The 17,355-nt window shown below is 39.3% G+C and overlaps 1 protein-coding gene across 1 annotated transcript in view; it reads left to right on the top strand.

Moving 5' to 3' along the window:
- Window positions 1–17,355, top strand: part of fdxr (ferredoxin reductase) — a 30,679-nt gene that overhangs the window by 4,442 nt on the left and 8,882 nt on the right. The window contains 7 exon segments of the mRNA XM_072558232.1: window positions 2,626–2,721; window positions 3,702–3,824; window positions 4,076–4,189; window positions 7,554–7,655; window positions 8,159–8,266; window positions 10,037–10,121; window positions 16,457–16,656. Of these exon segments, the coding sequence (XP_072414333.1) occupies window positions 2,626–2,721; window positions 3,702–3,824; window positions 4,076–4,189; window positions 7,554–7,655; window positions 8,159–8,266; window positions 10,037–10,121; window positions 16,457–16,656 (828 nt within the window).

Below are 17,355 nucleotides of genomic sequence, written 5' to 3'. Positions count from 1 at the left end.
CAGATGGAAAATTCAGAAGTGCAGGGTAGGAGAGTTTGGGGCACAATTAGAGAATGCGTTCAGCCTTTGGAAAGAGTTACTCAAATAATGGCAGAGAGGTGGGAATTCAATTATGTGAAGAGACCAAAGAAGCAAGGGTCTTCTCTTTAGATTAGAGAATGTAAAGAGGAGATTAAATGAAGATAAAATCACAAATTATTTTGTTATAGCACTTTTTCTCTTCACTTGCAGGAAGATAGGGAACCAGTAGTCACAGATTGAAGGTAAATGGACTAGACCTGTAACGACAGAACATTTTTGACAGAGAGTTAGTGATCTGGAATGCACTGCATGAAAGCGATTATAAGGTATATATTTATGGAACATAAGGAAAGAGTAAGGGGCAGGGATTAAGTAGATAACTGACACTGAGCTGGCACAGGGTCAGTGAGTGGAATGACCATCTGAGAGCTGAAATTATGGTTCTGAGGAAGAGATTGGCACAGTTTTCCTGAAATAAAAAGCAACTAAATTATACTTGGTTCCAGTTTGTAAATGAAGTGACAATATGGAGTCATAGAGATATACAGCACAGAAACAGCCCCTTGGATTCAACTCCTCCATATCGACCAGATACCCTAAACCAATCCAGTCCTGTTTGCCAGCACATGGCCCATATCCCCCTAAACCCTTCATATATCCATCCAGATGCCTTTTAAATGTTGTAATTGTACCAGTCTCCATTATTTTCTCTAGCAGTTCATTGCATACATGCACCACCCTGTGTGAAAATGTTGCCCCTTAGGTCCCATTTAAATCCACCCCCCCCCCCCCCCCCAACCCAAACCTATGTCCTCCCTCACCCCAGAGAAAAGACCTTGTCTATTCACCCTCCCCATGCTTCTCATGATTTTATAAACCTCTATAATGTCACCTTCAGTCTTCGATGCTCCAGGGAAAACAGCCCCAACCTATTCGGCCTCTCCTTTATAGCTCAAACCATCCAACCATAGTAACATCCTTTATAAATCTTTTCTGAACCCTTGCAAGTTTCACAACATTGTTCCTATTAGCATGGAGCTCAGAATTGCATGCAGTAATCATAGAATCTACAGTGTGGAAAAAGGCCCTTTGGCCCAACAAGTCCATATCACCTTCTGAAGAGTAAACCATCCAGACCTGTTCCCCTACCCTATTACCCTACATTTACCCTTGACTAATGCATTTAACCTATACATCCCTGCACCATTGTCAATTTAGCATGGCCAATTCACCTAACCTGCACATCTTTGGGTTGTGGGAGGAAACCAGAGTACTCGGAGGAAACCCATTCAGACACTGGGAAAACGTGCAAACTCCACACAGATAATCACCTGAGGTTGGAATTGAACCCAGGTCCCTAACCACTGAGCCACCATGCCACCCAATGACCTATACAGCCGTAACATGATCTCCCAACTCTTTGCTCTGACTAATAAAGGAAAGTGTACCAAATGCTGCCTTCACTCTTGGTTTTAGAATTTGTGCAGGGAGTAATGAGAATTTGACATTAATGCTGTTTGATTGTATATACAGGCTACTATTGCTTTGTACTTATTAGCTTGAATTTATTAAAATGCCTAGTATAAAATCATAAGAGGCATGGATAGGATAAACAGACAAGGCCTTTTCCCTGGGGCAGAGGAGTCCAGAATTAGAGGGCATAGGTTTAGGGTGAGAGGGGAAATATATAAAAAAGACCTAAGGGGCCAATTTTTCACGCAGGGGGTGGTACGTGTATGGAATGAGCTGCCAGGGGATGTGGTGGAGGCTGGTACAATTGCAATATTTTAAGAGGCATTTGGATGGGTATATGAATAGGAAGGGTTTAGAGGGATATGAGCCAGATGCTGGCCAATGGGACTAGATTAGGTTAGGATATCTTGTCAGCATGGGTGGGTTGGACTGAAGGGTCTGTTTCCATGTTGGTTATCTTTCCGACTCTTATGATTCCATTGTTAATAATGGGGTCATCTAGTGTTGACAATTTTTAATGAATTAAGTATAATATAATTAATGCCTCTTCCTAATTATTTCTAAAGGATTATATGACATAGTTGAGTAAAAGAGTTTGGGAATTCATTCTGACTTGTATTTGTGTGAAGCTGAAGGAATGCGTTTATTAACCCAATGGTTTGACTCCAAATCTACAAGTTAACTCTGTTCCCTTACACTGGCACTGGATAAATATGCCTGGGCCTGTCTGCATGACAAAATTGTAAGCACATTTATAAAGAATAAGCTTAAAGTTCTGCGCACAGACAAAGTCTCTTCTTTAATCCCTGTTGGATTCAAACAGAGATTTTAATAGTTCTTGTTATTTAATTGAGGTACAGATCTGAATCTTCCTCTGTCAACTTTGCGGGAAAGTCTTGAATGTTTCTGATAATTGCTTCTTTCAGGGTTTAGATGCCTTTAACATTTGTGTTTATTTCCTAAAATCAGAAGATGGAGTTTTATCTAAGTATTGGAGGGTGAAAGTGTGTAATTTAGTATAGTTTACTTTTTACTGTTATTTTCTTATCAGATTGCTGCAATATATAATTTGTTTGAGTGGAGGGGGACAGTCACTATAAATGATTTGCTATCTTTATTCTTGTGTTCCAGTACTATGAATCATCTGTGGTTGACATCTATGAGAAACTGCCTGTCCCGTTTGGCCTTGTGAGATTTGGTGTTGCCCCTGACCATCCAGAAGTGAAGGTTCGTTCAGTTCAGTTTAGCATTGAACGGGATCCTGCTGCCAACCTTTATTGTACATGGAGTAATTTGCAGCATTGAAGTCTAGATATATACTCAAAACCATTACTTAATGAAACATGGTTTATTAAATGTAGCTAAGACAATTGAAATTGCCCAAAACAACATATCTAACAAATTGAAGTAGTTTTGTGTCCAAGTCAAATAAAGGTGACTGACCATTCTGATTCTGCTTCTGTTTCTATTTATTGGTGGAATTAAAGAGGGTCTCTACCTCTTTTGACTTTTATACTGGCTTAATTATGATTCTGTAATGTTTGCTGTTTCTTGGTGTCAAATTTGGTAAGATGCAGTCCCTACATATGAAATGTTGCCTTAGGTTATTGAATTCATTTATCTGCTCTCCATATATACCTTCCTGGTATTGCTTATATACTGCAAGATAAACATTTTTATGATTAGAAGTTAGTTTTATCATTTGGATGTTTTATCTTTTGAGCTTGTTATGATTAGTGGTACAGGCAAGCGTTGTGACATTATCCAACGCTGAAACCTTGCACCTCCGGTCAAAACTGCTCACAAATGTAATCTGCAAGGTTAGAAATAGTGATTTGCAGATGTCTACATTGACCTATAACATTTTAGTAATAAAACAAATCTAGAAAAGTTTACCTTTTTATTTCAAAGACTTGTTTGGAATTCATTTTAAAATGTGTGGTGCAGTAAGTTGCCTGCAATTGATTGGAGTGAGCACCAAATGCAGTATGGAAGGTGGCAAGTTTTTTGAATTATTAATGAAGACCTGTGAATGTTGATCATTAAACATCTGTGCCGTTCTTACCTCTACTCTTTCAAAATCTAAGACAACGATGCACAAATATGAAAATATCATAACCTAACTCTCTTTTTTTGTGCTACTTGAATATTCATTTTATGGCCCACATTTAGTCATCAGTGTGTTCACAATATTTCTCACCCTGCAGAATGTCATCAATGCATTTACCCAGACAGCACATCATGACCGCTGCTCATTTTATGGCAATGTTACTGTCGGAAAGGATGTAAGCATAGAAGAACTGAAACAAGCATACCATGCACTGGTACTGGTAAGAAGGTATTAAATTGTTGAATATTTGTCAGTCTCCTGACATACAATATAACATATCTTGTCTACACTAATTCTGAATACTGATCCTTGATGTATGGCTGTCACTTTTATTATTTCTTTAGATTTCAACCATTGCAGTTCAGTTATTTGTTTTTTTTTTCAATATTAAGCCTTTGTACATGTTGTTTTAGCATAAAGATGCAAACATTTTATTATATGCTAGTTTTTAAAAAAAATTTGTCATGACAGACCTATGGAGCTGAAACTAATCGAACACTTGACATTCCTGGAAAGAATCTACTAGGTATCTATTCTGCAAGAACGTTTGTAGGCTGGTACAACGGTTTACCTGAAAACAAAGATGTAAGTTTAACTGGCAAGACTACATTATATCTCAATGTGCTGATGATCACCATCTCTAATTGTTGCAAGTTATTTTTCAGGGGGAAGAGGGGTATTTTTCTGGTGCTTTTTGTTTAATAACAAAATTTGCAAGGTAGTTGAAGCTAGGTGATAACTAAAATTAGTTGGCAGGAATTCGAGCTTTTGTTTTCCAAATTTTAAATAATTATATGGGTTCCCTCCCTGCTTTGTTTGGAAAACCAAAATAGAATTGGCTTGTCAGTTGAAACTGCTGAGAGAATCCAACAAGATTTGGTGATATTTAATAATGGGGCAACTTAATGGCTACTTTTTATATTTCTCAGAATTCTCATTGTTTGAGCATTTAGCTGGCTCTGAATGAATGTCAATCAGATATGGCTGTTTGGAAGGTTAATGCATCCCAGTGACTAATTAGTTTTGATGGAAATCCGAAAAACTATATAAAAACTAGTGTGCACTCATTATTATAAAGTTTTCGAAGCATGATTTCCTTTATTGGAGACCAGTGCTGTCTGAGGCAATGGAAATATTTGATTTCATACATATGCAATTGCAGTAGCTGTTAAACGTGAAGAAATTGAACAAGGCTATTTGAGAAATGAACATTGATAAGGGCCATGAATAAAATAAATTTATGGGTTGTTTTAAATGTAGATTTGTGTAAAATCCAATTATTTAACTATCCTCCTGGTCAATGGCTGACATCAAATAAAATCAGAGGTCTGGAAAGTCCTGTACTTCCAAATAGCGCTCTCGCTCACGTTTGCCTATTGTTCCAATTTTAATTTTGTAAACTTGAAACCTGTTGCTAATATCACTTTCAACCCAGCCGTCATCCTTGTGTTGACCTCGAAATGTTTTTTGTTCTGTTTGGTGTTGTCTGATCTGTCTGTATAGGAGGGATACTGTTGAATTATAGGTTTGCCTTTCTTCCAAAGACAATCTAGAATTGGAAATGGCAACTTTTGAGGAATTTAACATTGACCAAAATTTTCTTCAGCTGCATTGTTATCCATTTTTCCAGAAGGTGGATCAGAAAACAGAAATTGTTAGAGAAACTTTGTACATGTGGCAGCCTCTGTGGAGAGAAAGCAGAGTTAATGTTTCACGTCTTCAGAACTGATATACTGACACCACCTTTTCCTAGGTACTATGCTGAAAATAGATTGGGGAGAACTCGGTGGATAGGTGGAGATGGAGCAGAGAAAGACAGTGACGGTTAGACAAAAAAAGGATAAATGACTGTAACCCAAGAAGAAAAGTTGATAATGGGGACAATAAATATCTGAAAACAGTCCATGTGGGATATGTACTATCTATATAAAAGATTTAGGTATTCAAAACCTAAACCTAAAAATTCGAACCAGATATTGAGTCTCGAAGGAAACTGGGTCTCCAATCCGAAAATGAGCTTGTGCTGAGTCTCCTTAGAACACTGCAGCAGACCCAAGATAGGTTTTGCAAAACACTTACGTACTCACTGCAAAGTGGTTGCCTCGTTGTGTTCTGTCTCCCCTATGTGGAGAATGCAGTGGATTATGTTGAGCACATTGCAGGTAAATCACTGGCTTTCCTGGTATGCCTGGCCCCTTGGGAGGTATTGCACAGGCAGGTGTCATTAATTTCTGTGATGTCGTGGGGGTGTTGGGAAGTGGGTCAGTATCCTGGAGAGAATGGTCCTTGAAAAATGCTGACAAAGGAGGGGAGGGGAATGTATCTAGAGGTGATAGAAATGATGGCTTATGATCCTTTGGATGTGGATCTGGTGGGATGGAAAAGGAACACCAGGAGAGTCCCTATTGGTGTTTGAGAGGGAAGGGAAGGAGTGAAGGTAATCGGTTGGGCGTGGCTAAGGGCCCTGTCAACTGTGATAGTGGGATATCCTTGGTGGAGGGAAAAGGCAGACATGTTCCATGTACTCCACAAAGATGGGCATAACTGGGGCCTAAGGGAGTAGCCAGGGTCATGCGTTTTGATCTGAGGAGTTAAAGGGGAGGTTGTTCAAAATGAGGGTGAGTTTGCCTAAGCAGAGGGTGTTGGTGGTGGTGATTGGGGACATGTAGGGTCAGAAGAATCATGGATACAGTGGGAAGGGATTGGACAAGGGGAGGAAAAAATTGCATCAAAGTAGGAAAAGGGATGTTCATGTGAGGCAGGGACAGGCAGAACCAATTGAACTGCCCAGGTAGTCCTTTATTGTGGATTTTTACACCACCCATTTCTGTCCCATCCAGTGGGATGTCGCCACCAGATGCATTACCTATCAATCACTTGTCAGCATTCCATAAGAACCATTTCCTCCAGAACACGCTGGTCCACTCCTCTCTGCTCCCAACAACTCCCATTGCACCTTCTGTAGTTTCATGGGAAGGTGCAACACCTACCTGTTTACCTCCTTCCTCCTTCACAATCTAAGACTTTAATACACACCTTCCAGGTGAAGCAGCGATTTACCTGCATTTCACTCAATCTAGTCTGCTGTATTCACTGCTTGCAATCTGGTCTCTTGAACATTGGGAGACAAAATGCACATTGGTGTTCTGCAAAGCAATCACTTAATGTTCTGTCTGCAAAAAAAAAGACGAGTTTCCAGTTACCTGCCACCTCAACGTACACTTTGTTCCCTGGTCAACATTTCTGTCTTGGACCTTCTGTGATGTTCCAGCAAGACTCTGTACAAACTGAAAAAACAGTGTCTCTATTTCCACTTGGGGACCCTGCACCCTTCAGGACTGTATATCAATTCAGTAATTTTACAACCTGAACATCCGTATCCGTGTATCTTACCCATCCCCACACCCCTGTCATGACATGAGCTATTTTCAGCACACCCAAACCATTTTCACTTACTTGTGGTTTCCATTTTTGGCTTTCCCTTCTCCCTAACATACTAACATCTTCTGAGGAAGGGTCACTGAACCCGAAACACTAACTCTGATTTCTCTCCACAGATGCTGCCAAACCTGCTGAGATTTTCCAGCAGTTTCTGTTTTTGTTTCTGATTTACAACCTCTGCAATACTTTCAATTTTTATGTTATGCAACCTTTTCTGTGTGTGTGTCCTTTTCTTTGTGCGACCTCCCCAGTCAGAATATCTACTGCCTCTTTCTAGCTACTCAGTTGTGAAGAAGTGTCAGTAGACTCTCATATTGACTGTTTTTCTCTCTCTACAGATGCTACCAGGCCTGCTGAGTTTCTCCAGCAATTTTTGTTTTTGTTTCAGACTTCCAGCATGCATAGTTGTTTGTTTTTATTCCACCTGTTGGGTGTTGAGTTAGTATTATTTAAGGAGATTGCTTTTCAAATACAAGAAGTTAAAATCTTATCATACATTCTTTTGAAGCTGAATCCTGAATTGAGCAGTGAGACAGCAGTCATCCTGGGACATGGAAATGTGGCATTGGATGTGGCCAGGATTCTCCTGTCTCCCATTGATGTACTTAAGGTTTGTGAATTCCTGTCTTTAAATGTTATCCTGTTTTGTGACTAATAAGAACTGATTAATCAAAATGCAGGATTTTGTAGAGAATATTTAAATTCCTTGATACTGCCTTGAGTCCTCCTACATAAAAGGAAACCAGTGGCTAGTTTTGATTCTCTGTCCACCATATTTATTCGTACCTAGCCATCAACTTTGTGCTTGCCTAAATAGAACCTTGGGTGTGTTGTAAAAATAGATTAGTTTGGGGAGCAGAGAAATAGTGTTTTGGGGATGTTTTCAACTGAGCAGCTGGAAAATGAAAGCTGGTGGGAGGATGAAATTGCAATGCATTGAATTCATATGTGCAATGTATGCAAGTAATTTTTTATGCAGAGTGAATTGGACAAAGTTCTCCTAAAGCTTTAAGTAGTATTCCTAATTCAGAATGTTCTAACTGTAATTTTTGTGGCATGTGTGTAAAGTAGAATATATGTAACATATTTATATTTTTATTTATGTAATTACAGAAAACTGATATTGCTGGTCATGCGTTGGAGGCTATAGCAACTAGTAAGGTGAAGCGGGTACTACTTGTTGGGCGACGAGGACCCCTCCAGGTTGCCTTTACCATAAAGGTATGGTACTTTATAAAGTTAACATGGTTCATTATAGTATAAATGCCTTGTGCAAGCATGCTTTTACTTGCAGCCTGGTAAGCCCTGTCTGTTCAAATAACTAATGCTGTTGTCCACAAACAAGGGCAGCACGGTGGCACAGTGGTTAGCACTGCTGCCTCACAGCGCCAGAGACCCGGGTTCAATTCCTGCCTCAGGCGACTAACTGTGTGGAGTTTGCACGTCCTCCCCGTGTCTGCGTGGGTTTCCTCCAGGTGCTCCGGTTTCCTCCCCCAGTCACAAAGATGTGCAGGTCAGGTGAATTGGCCATGCTAAATTGCCCGTAGTGTTAGGTAAGGGGTAAATTTAGGGGTATGGGTGGGTTGCGCTTTGGCGGGGCAGTGTGGACTTGTTGGGCCGAAGGGCCTGTTTCCACACTGTAAGTAATCTAATCTAATCTAAACCTACCAGTGTTTCATAAGTAACTTTTATTTTAATTTATGCTGACGACAAGAAGATGAGGAACAGTGTGTTGTGTTTTACAGCTTAGCCAGTTCACTTACGTTTATATTGATGATCACTACCCAGAAAAGATAACCACAGTTGCTGTTCAGACTATTTTTAGAGGCTTTTGAGTTGCTAGAGTGAAATTTGAGTTGTAATAGCTTAGCGGTTTCCCTTTCTTTCTTCAGAAGTGGTGAAACTTGGAGATGCCCTTGATTTTGGGTCAAAAGTTCTAGGAGCTTTCCATATCTTCACTGTATTCCGTCTATAAGAACATAGGATCAGGAGTACGCCATTCAGTTCCTCAAGCTAACCCTACCATTCAATTAAATGATGGCTTATCTGCCCCAGGCCTCAACTCCCACATTGTGTCATCTCACCATAGGCCCCTCCAGTTGAAAGAAGAATTTTGCTTTAAAATTCTAACCTCGCAATGAAGACCAGGATTTTCATTTGTTATCTTATTTATTTGCTGCACATTGCTTTTGATTCAAAATAACACTTTGATCTCCCTCTGCTGCATTGTTTTGAGTCTGTCTCCAGTTTTATAATAGTTTGCCTTTGATTCTTTCTGCTAAACTCACACACCTTCCAACATGAAACTATCTGCTAAGTTTTTGCCCACTTAATCATCCTTTAATCATCTTCACAATGTGCCGTCCCACCTAATTTTGTATTATCAAGTTTGATCCATTACACACTGTTTCCCTCCTGCAAGACATCAATACAGACAGTCCCAGATTACAAACAGGTTTTGTACTTGAGTCCATTTGCAAGTTGTTTTGCATACAAGTCGGAGGAGAATGCATGACAATAAAATAGCTATCCATAAGTACAAGGACATTTTATATGTTGGATCTTTTTAAAATTATTAATGCCCCATATATATAACTGTGCTCTTAAGCAAGAGCATTCTTAAATTGGAAACCCCTGTGTAGATAGCAAATCTTTGAGGCCCCATGACTCATCCTTATGGCACTTCACCATTGCATCTTTCCAACCTGAAAAAGACCCATTAGTCCCGACTCTCTCTCCTGTGTGTTAACCAATCCAATGCTAGCACGCTGCCTCCATTTCCAGAAACTCTTATCTTGTGCAATAACTTCCCATGTGGCACCTTATCAAATGTCTTCAGGAAATTCAAAAATGTTCTGTCTTTCATTTCCTGCTTAAAAATTCTCATTCATCATTAACTATGCTGTTTTAATCCTCAAAAGGACTCTCTTTCTTGATAGAGTGCTCTATGGGCTGAAAATAAAGTTGTTGCATTCTTTTATTTCTCTTAAGGAATTGCGTGAGATGATTAATTTGCCTGATACTCGTCCATTGCTCAATCCCAGTGACTTCATGGGGCTCAAGCAGGCTGTTAAAGGTAAAATTACAATATTTTATGTTGGAGCTACTTTGGCTATCTACTTCCATCCCTAATTTTTTTAAGCTTTCAAAGCATTTTGTTAAGTTGAAGTGTGGATAAGGTTTTACCTTTCTCAAGTGCATTTTTGTCCAGAATTAAAAATAATGTTTTCAGGATGTAGGTTTGCTCACTGAGCTGGAAGGTTCGTTTTCAGAAGTATTGTCAGTGAGCCTCTGAATGAAGCACTGATGGTGTAGCCCGCTTTCTATTTATATTTATTTTCCAAGGAAACCCAAACATATAAATAGAAAGCGGGCTACACCACCCTGCCAAGTGTTGAAGTTGGCTGTACTAATTCTTCATGAGAAGAATGGAGAATTCACCTTTTGCGGGTATTTTGTTTTGACAAATGTGCAGGCCAAGTGAAAAGGTTCAGTAGAGGTTCTTTAATGCCCCAGGAATCCCTAAAACACTTGTATCAAACCACTTAATTTTGCATGACACACTTGCAACATCTGCTCATTGGATTCAGTGAGCCTTAACATCCTTGAATTTTGACCCTTTGTCTTAAACTCCTTAACTTTAAGCAATATTTTCAAGGTCTATAAACTGAATCAGTTTGTTTGTTAACATTGTTACCAGATCAAAAAGTCAGATAGAAATTAAATAACCTGCACTAAAATTGCAATAAGAAAAGGTTCATTGGTAGGAGTCTGTGTGTGCTGAAGTGTGCTAGGTGTGTCTAATTCCTTTGATCATACATTAATTAATGTTAGGTATATGTACATAATATCAACCCATGCAATACTGTCTATGGTTGAATGAAACTTTGCAGTAATGATGCCAGCAAACAAAATGTTGTAGCCCCTGACCAAAAAATGTGAACACTCCAGCCAAACATTATCCTGTGCAGCAAGTATGTATTGTGCATACAAAGAACAGTACTGCAGAAGAACAGGATAGATGTTAAATTTGAGAGGGTGCAGAAAGGATTTACAAGGATATTGCCAGGACTGGAAAGTTTGAGCTCTCGGAAGAAGCTGAATAGGCTGGGACTTTTATTTTCTCCCTGGAGCATCGGATGTTGAGGAATGACCTTTTTTTTTTTAGAGGTTTATGAAAATCGAGAGAGGCATGGACAGGATGAATAGCCAAAGTCTGTTTACTAGATGAATAGCTTATGCCTGAAATGTTGACTCTCCTTAGATGCTGCCTGACCTGCTGTGCTTTCCCAATGCCACACTTTTTTAACTTTGACTCTCCATCATCTGCAATCCTCCCTTTCTGCTAGGATGGGTGTGTCCAAAATGGGGGGGGGGGGGCAGGCATAGGTTTAAGGTGAGAGGGGAAAAGATTTTAAAAAAGACCTAAGGGGGTAACTTTTTCACACAGGGTGGTGCATATATGGAACGAGCTGCCAGAAAAAGTGGTGGAGGCTGGTATAAGTACAGCATTTAAAATGCATGTGGATGGGTAAATGAATAGGATGGGTTTGGGGGAAATGGACCAAATGTTGGCAAATGGGACTGGATCAAATTGAGATGTCTGGTTGGCAAGGATGAGTTGGACTGAAAAGTTTGTTTCCATGCTGTACGAATCTGACTGCGCTGACACATGATGCCTTTCAAAACTAAAAACCTTTCTTACCTGTGTGCGGTCCATATCCCTCTATATTATTTGCTTATTAATATATCTGGGAGAAAGTGAGGACTGCAGATGCTGGAGATCCGAGTAGAGAGTGCGGTGCTGGAAAAGCCCAACTGGTCAGGCAGAGTCCAAGGAGCAGGAGAATCTATGTTTCGGGCATAAGAGGCAGCTTGACAGATCTTAAATGTTGCTATTGTATCTGCTTTGACCAATTATAATCAACCTGCCTGGTTTAAATCTAAGCAAAGATTAGCTATTATTAGAAGGCTGAAAGTAGTGACAAATTAACTACCAGTCATTATTTAATTGGTTCATTCTCTATGACACTGCCTTTATCAGTCACAGGTCACTTGGTAACCAATTAGCATGCTCTGTTCATATTGTATAAAAGTGTTCTCCTTTCATGCTAGTATTTCTTTTAAGTATTATGATGAGTGCAGCATGCCAAACCACAAAATGGTTTTTAGCAAAATTCAAGTCCTGATTATGTAGTTGTCAACGGGTTTAACCTATGCTTAAGATTACACTGCCCTTTTCGTAAATCGTGCTTGGGAAATCTTGGTGTGAATACGGTCTTGTGTAATATCAACTCATGGCTCAGCTGAACCACAGAGAATATACATCGTGAACTAATTATTAGCCTGTTCTCTGCCTGGGAGGATACAGATGTGTGCATGTTTGAAGTGAATAGTTAGCTGCAGTTTGGATATTTCTGGTGGCTCACTCAGGTTCTTTGCATATCACTAAGCGTAAGGGCACCCTATTGTTTGAGTATTTGTGTCAAGTTTCCAAATTCATTGATTTTCATCCAGGTTTGTCTCTGCTTAATTTCTTAAACATAATAGATGTGTTGTTTTAATCAGAAGTTAGTCAGTGCATCTAAAATTTCTAGTTAATTGAACAGAAAGGAGACTGCTATGCAGCTTGAGTGAGAGATGGCTCTGGACTTAATTTAATTTGGTGTAAATGCTTTCACAGTCGAAACACCCAGAAGCAGCTGGGCATCTGATGCAATATGGGTTGGGTCATGAATTCAGTAGTATCAATTCTTCTGTCTCAAATTCAGACAACAAATCATAGCAAGCCCTTTCAGAGGGAGTTAAATATTTTTTGTTGGCATTTCACCTAGAGCCATTTCTTTCAAATTATCTGTCTCTGCACCAAAGGCATTCTTATCAGAAGTCCTGTAGACTGTGATGAGACTACTAGTCCCTCTTGGTGCAGAGAGATTCCATTGGTGATGGGCTTATAAAAATCCTAAGGGGGTGTTTTGCCAGCAGATCACATTTCTCATTGCCCGTGTCAGTATTTAGGCTGAATTTGCAGAGTTTGTTCCTGTAAGGGATAGAGTTGTATTCTTCAGAGACTACATAGCAAAACAGGACCACAAGGATGCTTCATGTTGTGACATTACTCTTTGTATTGTCATTGAAGCTGGTGTGGAAAGAATTTTCAATCAATAGAACCTTTTGAATAACAATGCATAATGATTATCTGAGTGATCAATGTAAGTACTGGGAAGGGGCTATGTAGGAACACGAGTAGGCCATTTAGCCCATTGAGCCTGTTACACCATTTATTGAGGTTATAGCAACTCTGTATACAGGTACCTGTCTTTGGCTCATATCCCTCAATTTGCTTAACAAATGTATCTATTTTTAGATTTAAAACTAACAGCTGGGCATCCACTGCCATTTGTGGAAGATAGTTCCAAGCGTCTACCACCCTTTGTGGGGAGAAGTGCTCCTAACATCTCTCCTTCAAGTCTGAGAATTGGAGCCTGATCACTGGCCCCAGTTCTAGGATCTCCACCCAGTGGAAATAGTTTATCTACCTGTCTTTTTCTGTTAAAGTCTTGAAGACTTTAATCAGATCATCCCTTAACCTGTCTTGATTCTAGAGAAAAAGGGCTTAATTTGCATAATTGCTCTTCACCACTTAATCTTTGAAGTCCAGATAGCATTCTTGTAAACCTACAATGTAATCCCTCCAAAGTCATTATATCCTTCCCAAGTTGTGGTGCCCTGATCTGGAGTCCAATAGGATTTTGAGTAACTGCAGCATAACTTCTGCATCCTTGTACTCTGTCCTTTAGGTTTAAAGGCCAGCGTTCCATTAGCTTTCTTAGTTTATTTTCTGTACCTGTTTGTGACATTTTAAAGATCTATGCACCTGAAATCCCAAGTCTGTTTGGACATCCACTGTATTTAACTTCAAACTATCTAGAAAATACCCTAATCTATCCTTTTTCTGGTCCAAAATGGATACCCTGGCACATTGATTTCTATTTGCCGCAATTTTGCCCATTCTTTTACTATATCAATATCTCTGAATTTTTTATGTTATCACTTACACTGTCCAGAATGCTGCCTAACTGTGTCTTCAGCAAATTTGGACTTGCTATGCTATTATCCAAGTTGCAAAAAAAATGTAAATAATTAAGGCCCTAACACAAATCTATTGGACACCATTGGTCACATCTGCCCATTTGAGTACCTCTATTATGCCTAGTTTCTGTCAGCTGCACTTAACCAATTTTCCCAGCCTTGTTAGTAATTTTCACTCCTTCCTGTGAGAATCCACCTTATGTGGGACTTCTTCAGTGACCTCTTCAAAAAATTCACTTGAGCTTGTCGGGTTTGAATGTATTATGAATCCATGTTGGCTGTCCCTGAAAGTTTAAGATAAGCAGTTTCCCCATTTTTTGTTTTGTAAACTCCAAACAATTTCCCCATTGTGCAGTCTTTGCAAGCACATGTTATGAAGCACATTTGGAGCATCACAGACAAAAGATTAGTGAAGAACAAATGGTGAAAAGAAAATGTCACAGACTAGGAGAAATTTCAGAACTTAAACAGGTTTCAGGTGATAAATGCATTATGTCAGCCAGCAATCTTAGCAAGAAGGCTGAGCATACTGACAAATTAACATTTTGCCAGTCATTCAAGCTGCTTAAGGAAAACCCCCAAGAGGAATCAACAGAAGTTAGACAAGTGAGAGCAAGAGCTAAGTGACAAACTGCCAAAAACTGCAAAAGTAATCTCTCTTGATAGAGTTGTGCTGAGTTTATTGCAGAGGGACTGAAGCAAAAGGGCTGAAGTCTTCTGTTTAACAATTTACTGTCTGGCATAATATTAGTTGTTGGAATGAAATGTTGTAATAACTCGAGACATTTGTATGGCACTGAAGGTTTAATCTACAGTAAACAAGGATAATCCAAATGGCATGATAAGAAACACCAGCTGTGTTAAGTGGCGGGTAAATATACATGCACAACGAAGATAGATGTAACAATGTACGTCACTGGAATAAGCACTTTAAACATTGTTTAAATGTCTGTTCACCATAATTCTTTGAAATTGAGGACATTTGTCTAAGCAGGATATTTGTTAAATTCTAACGTAGCACTTCATTGGCATTTTGTATTTGATGTTTCTGAAGTATTCAGGTTTGTACTGATTGTAAAAGTGGCCAGGAGTAGTTTCCAAGCATTTCGAAAAGCCTCTGCTCGTAAGGAGGGTGTTGGCCATTTCAAGCGCATGGGTATGTTTTCTGATTGATTGTTCAAGGGATCTTTAAGTTGAAAGTGGAACTGTGCATTTTCTAGAAGATTATTCTGGGATGGCTGAATACATTCACTTCACATTGTGTGATTATGCCCTAAGGAACGTCCCTGAAAATGGATGCGGGGGGGGAAAAAGAAAAAAGTCCTTGAATTTAAACAGTGATGTGTTACAGAACTTGGCTTGGTGGGATGTAGAATAGCACATGTAGAATTCGGTGAATAAAAGAAGTCGCATCCAGTATTTTTTACCTTTTTTAATCAATGCCACCAAACCAGATTTACCTCACTTGCTATTATGTGACTGTGTGCAAATTGGCTGCTGTTTGCTGATATATCAGCAACTATACTTCAAATATAACTCGAGATGCTTTGGTATGTTCTAAAGATGCTTCTGTACATTTAAGTTCTCTCATTCCAATGTTGGTTACTTGTGTATCCAAATAATGTAGTAAGCCAACAAACTTAAGGACTAACAGACAGAAACCCAACTTCACAGATTGGTGAGAAGCTCCTCATAGATTCTGAAGACTTCTGATGTTAATTTGAAAGTCTCTGCGTTGGGCTGATGATCCTACATGTGCTGTGGAGTTCTTTCAAATCTGTCAAGTGCTCATTTTAATTTGATGTGAAGAATCCGATTTAAAATGATCTTCTGTTTGGGAGACTCGCTTACAAATCTAGTATCTCTTCCTGTTTTTCACTATTGGTGTTTTTGGCACTTGATCTGGGATAATGCTTTCTCTAGGATCTTTTGTATGCAGTAACCTGCAAGACTCCTTGCAAGCTCTCCCCTTTTTAAGAAACTAAGCGAAGGTGCGGAGGGGAGGTGATGTCCCGGTGGTATTGTTGCGAGACTGGTAATCTAGAAATGCAGATGATGTGCTGGGGACCTGAGTTTGAATTCTGCCATGGTAGATGGACTGTGAATTCAATAAAAAATCTGGATTTAAAACCATTACTTTAATAAATTGATTCAATAAAAATCTGGTGACTCCAGATCCAAAGCAATAAGGTTGAATCCGAACAGCCTAACTGCTCGTAAATGGGGAACAAATACTGACTTTGCCAGCAATACCCATATCAATAAAATAATAAGGAAAAAATGTTTCACTTTTAAATTCTCCCTTCTGTTACTTTCTAGACCTGCCAAGACCAAGGAAACGGCTAACTGAGCTCATGATAAAAACAGCACTTGAAAAGTCTTCTGGGAAAGAAGTTGAGCGCCAAGCTGCAGCCACCAAGGAATGGGGTCTTCAGTTTCTACGGAGCCCCTTGGAGATAATACCAAGTAATGACGGCAAACGGGTAGCTGGGATTCGACTGTCTGTTAACAAAATGGAGGTAGGCCTGGCTAGTGTTGTGTGCCACATCTAGGATTGCCAATACCCTTACTTTTATTAGGTGTGAGGCAAATGTTCAAAGTTTACTTGGTCCATTGCAGTTTGAGAGTAGAATAAGTGAAAATAAATGCCAGACCTTGTGAATTTGTAAATAGGTGATGCTTGCTATGCACTGTCTCCCCTTTTCTTTGTTTTGGTTTCTTTACATCCTTTCTTTGACTAGTCCACAGGCTTCTGAATTCCCCAAACTGTCTGCAACTATCTCTATATTCCTTTCCTTTATTTAAAATGCTTATTAGGACTGCTCTCTTTCACCAAACATTTTGGTGACTTGTCTTCACAAGAATAGAAGAAATAGAAACAGGAACAGGCCATTTGGCTCTTGCACCTTGCATCTGTGCTTTCAATAAAATAGATCACGAATTAAAAGAGAAACAATAATCCTTGGGGTGTGAAGGTTACACTTGCTGGGCCAGTGTTTTTGTTGTCCATTCTTAATACCCCTTGAGAAGAATGATAGTGAGGTGCTTTCTCTGCTTTGCCTTCAAAGTATTATCTCTAGATGTCTTAGTAGCCAAAATCTTTTCCTAATGTATCTTAGTGTCAAGTATAAATTGATAGCGCTTCTGAAAATTACCATGGCTACTTTGCTTTTTAAATATGCAATATCAATTTAAGTTGAAATATCAATTGTTCACTT

The sequence above is a fragment of the Chiloscyllium punctatum genome, chromosome 39 (genome assembly GCF_047496795.1).
Source record: "Chiloscyllium punctatum isolate Juve2018m chromosome 39, sChiPun1.3, whole genome shotgun sequence".
In the NCBI taxonomy this organism is placed as follows: Eukaryota; Metazoa; Chordata; class Chondrichthyes; order Orectolobiformes; family Hemiscylliidae; genus Chiloscyllium; species Chiloscyllium punctatum.
The sequence above is the reverse complement of the archived record's forward strand: the minus strand, read 5'-3'. Positions and strand labels throughout refer to the sequence as shown.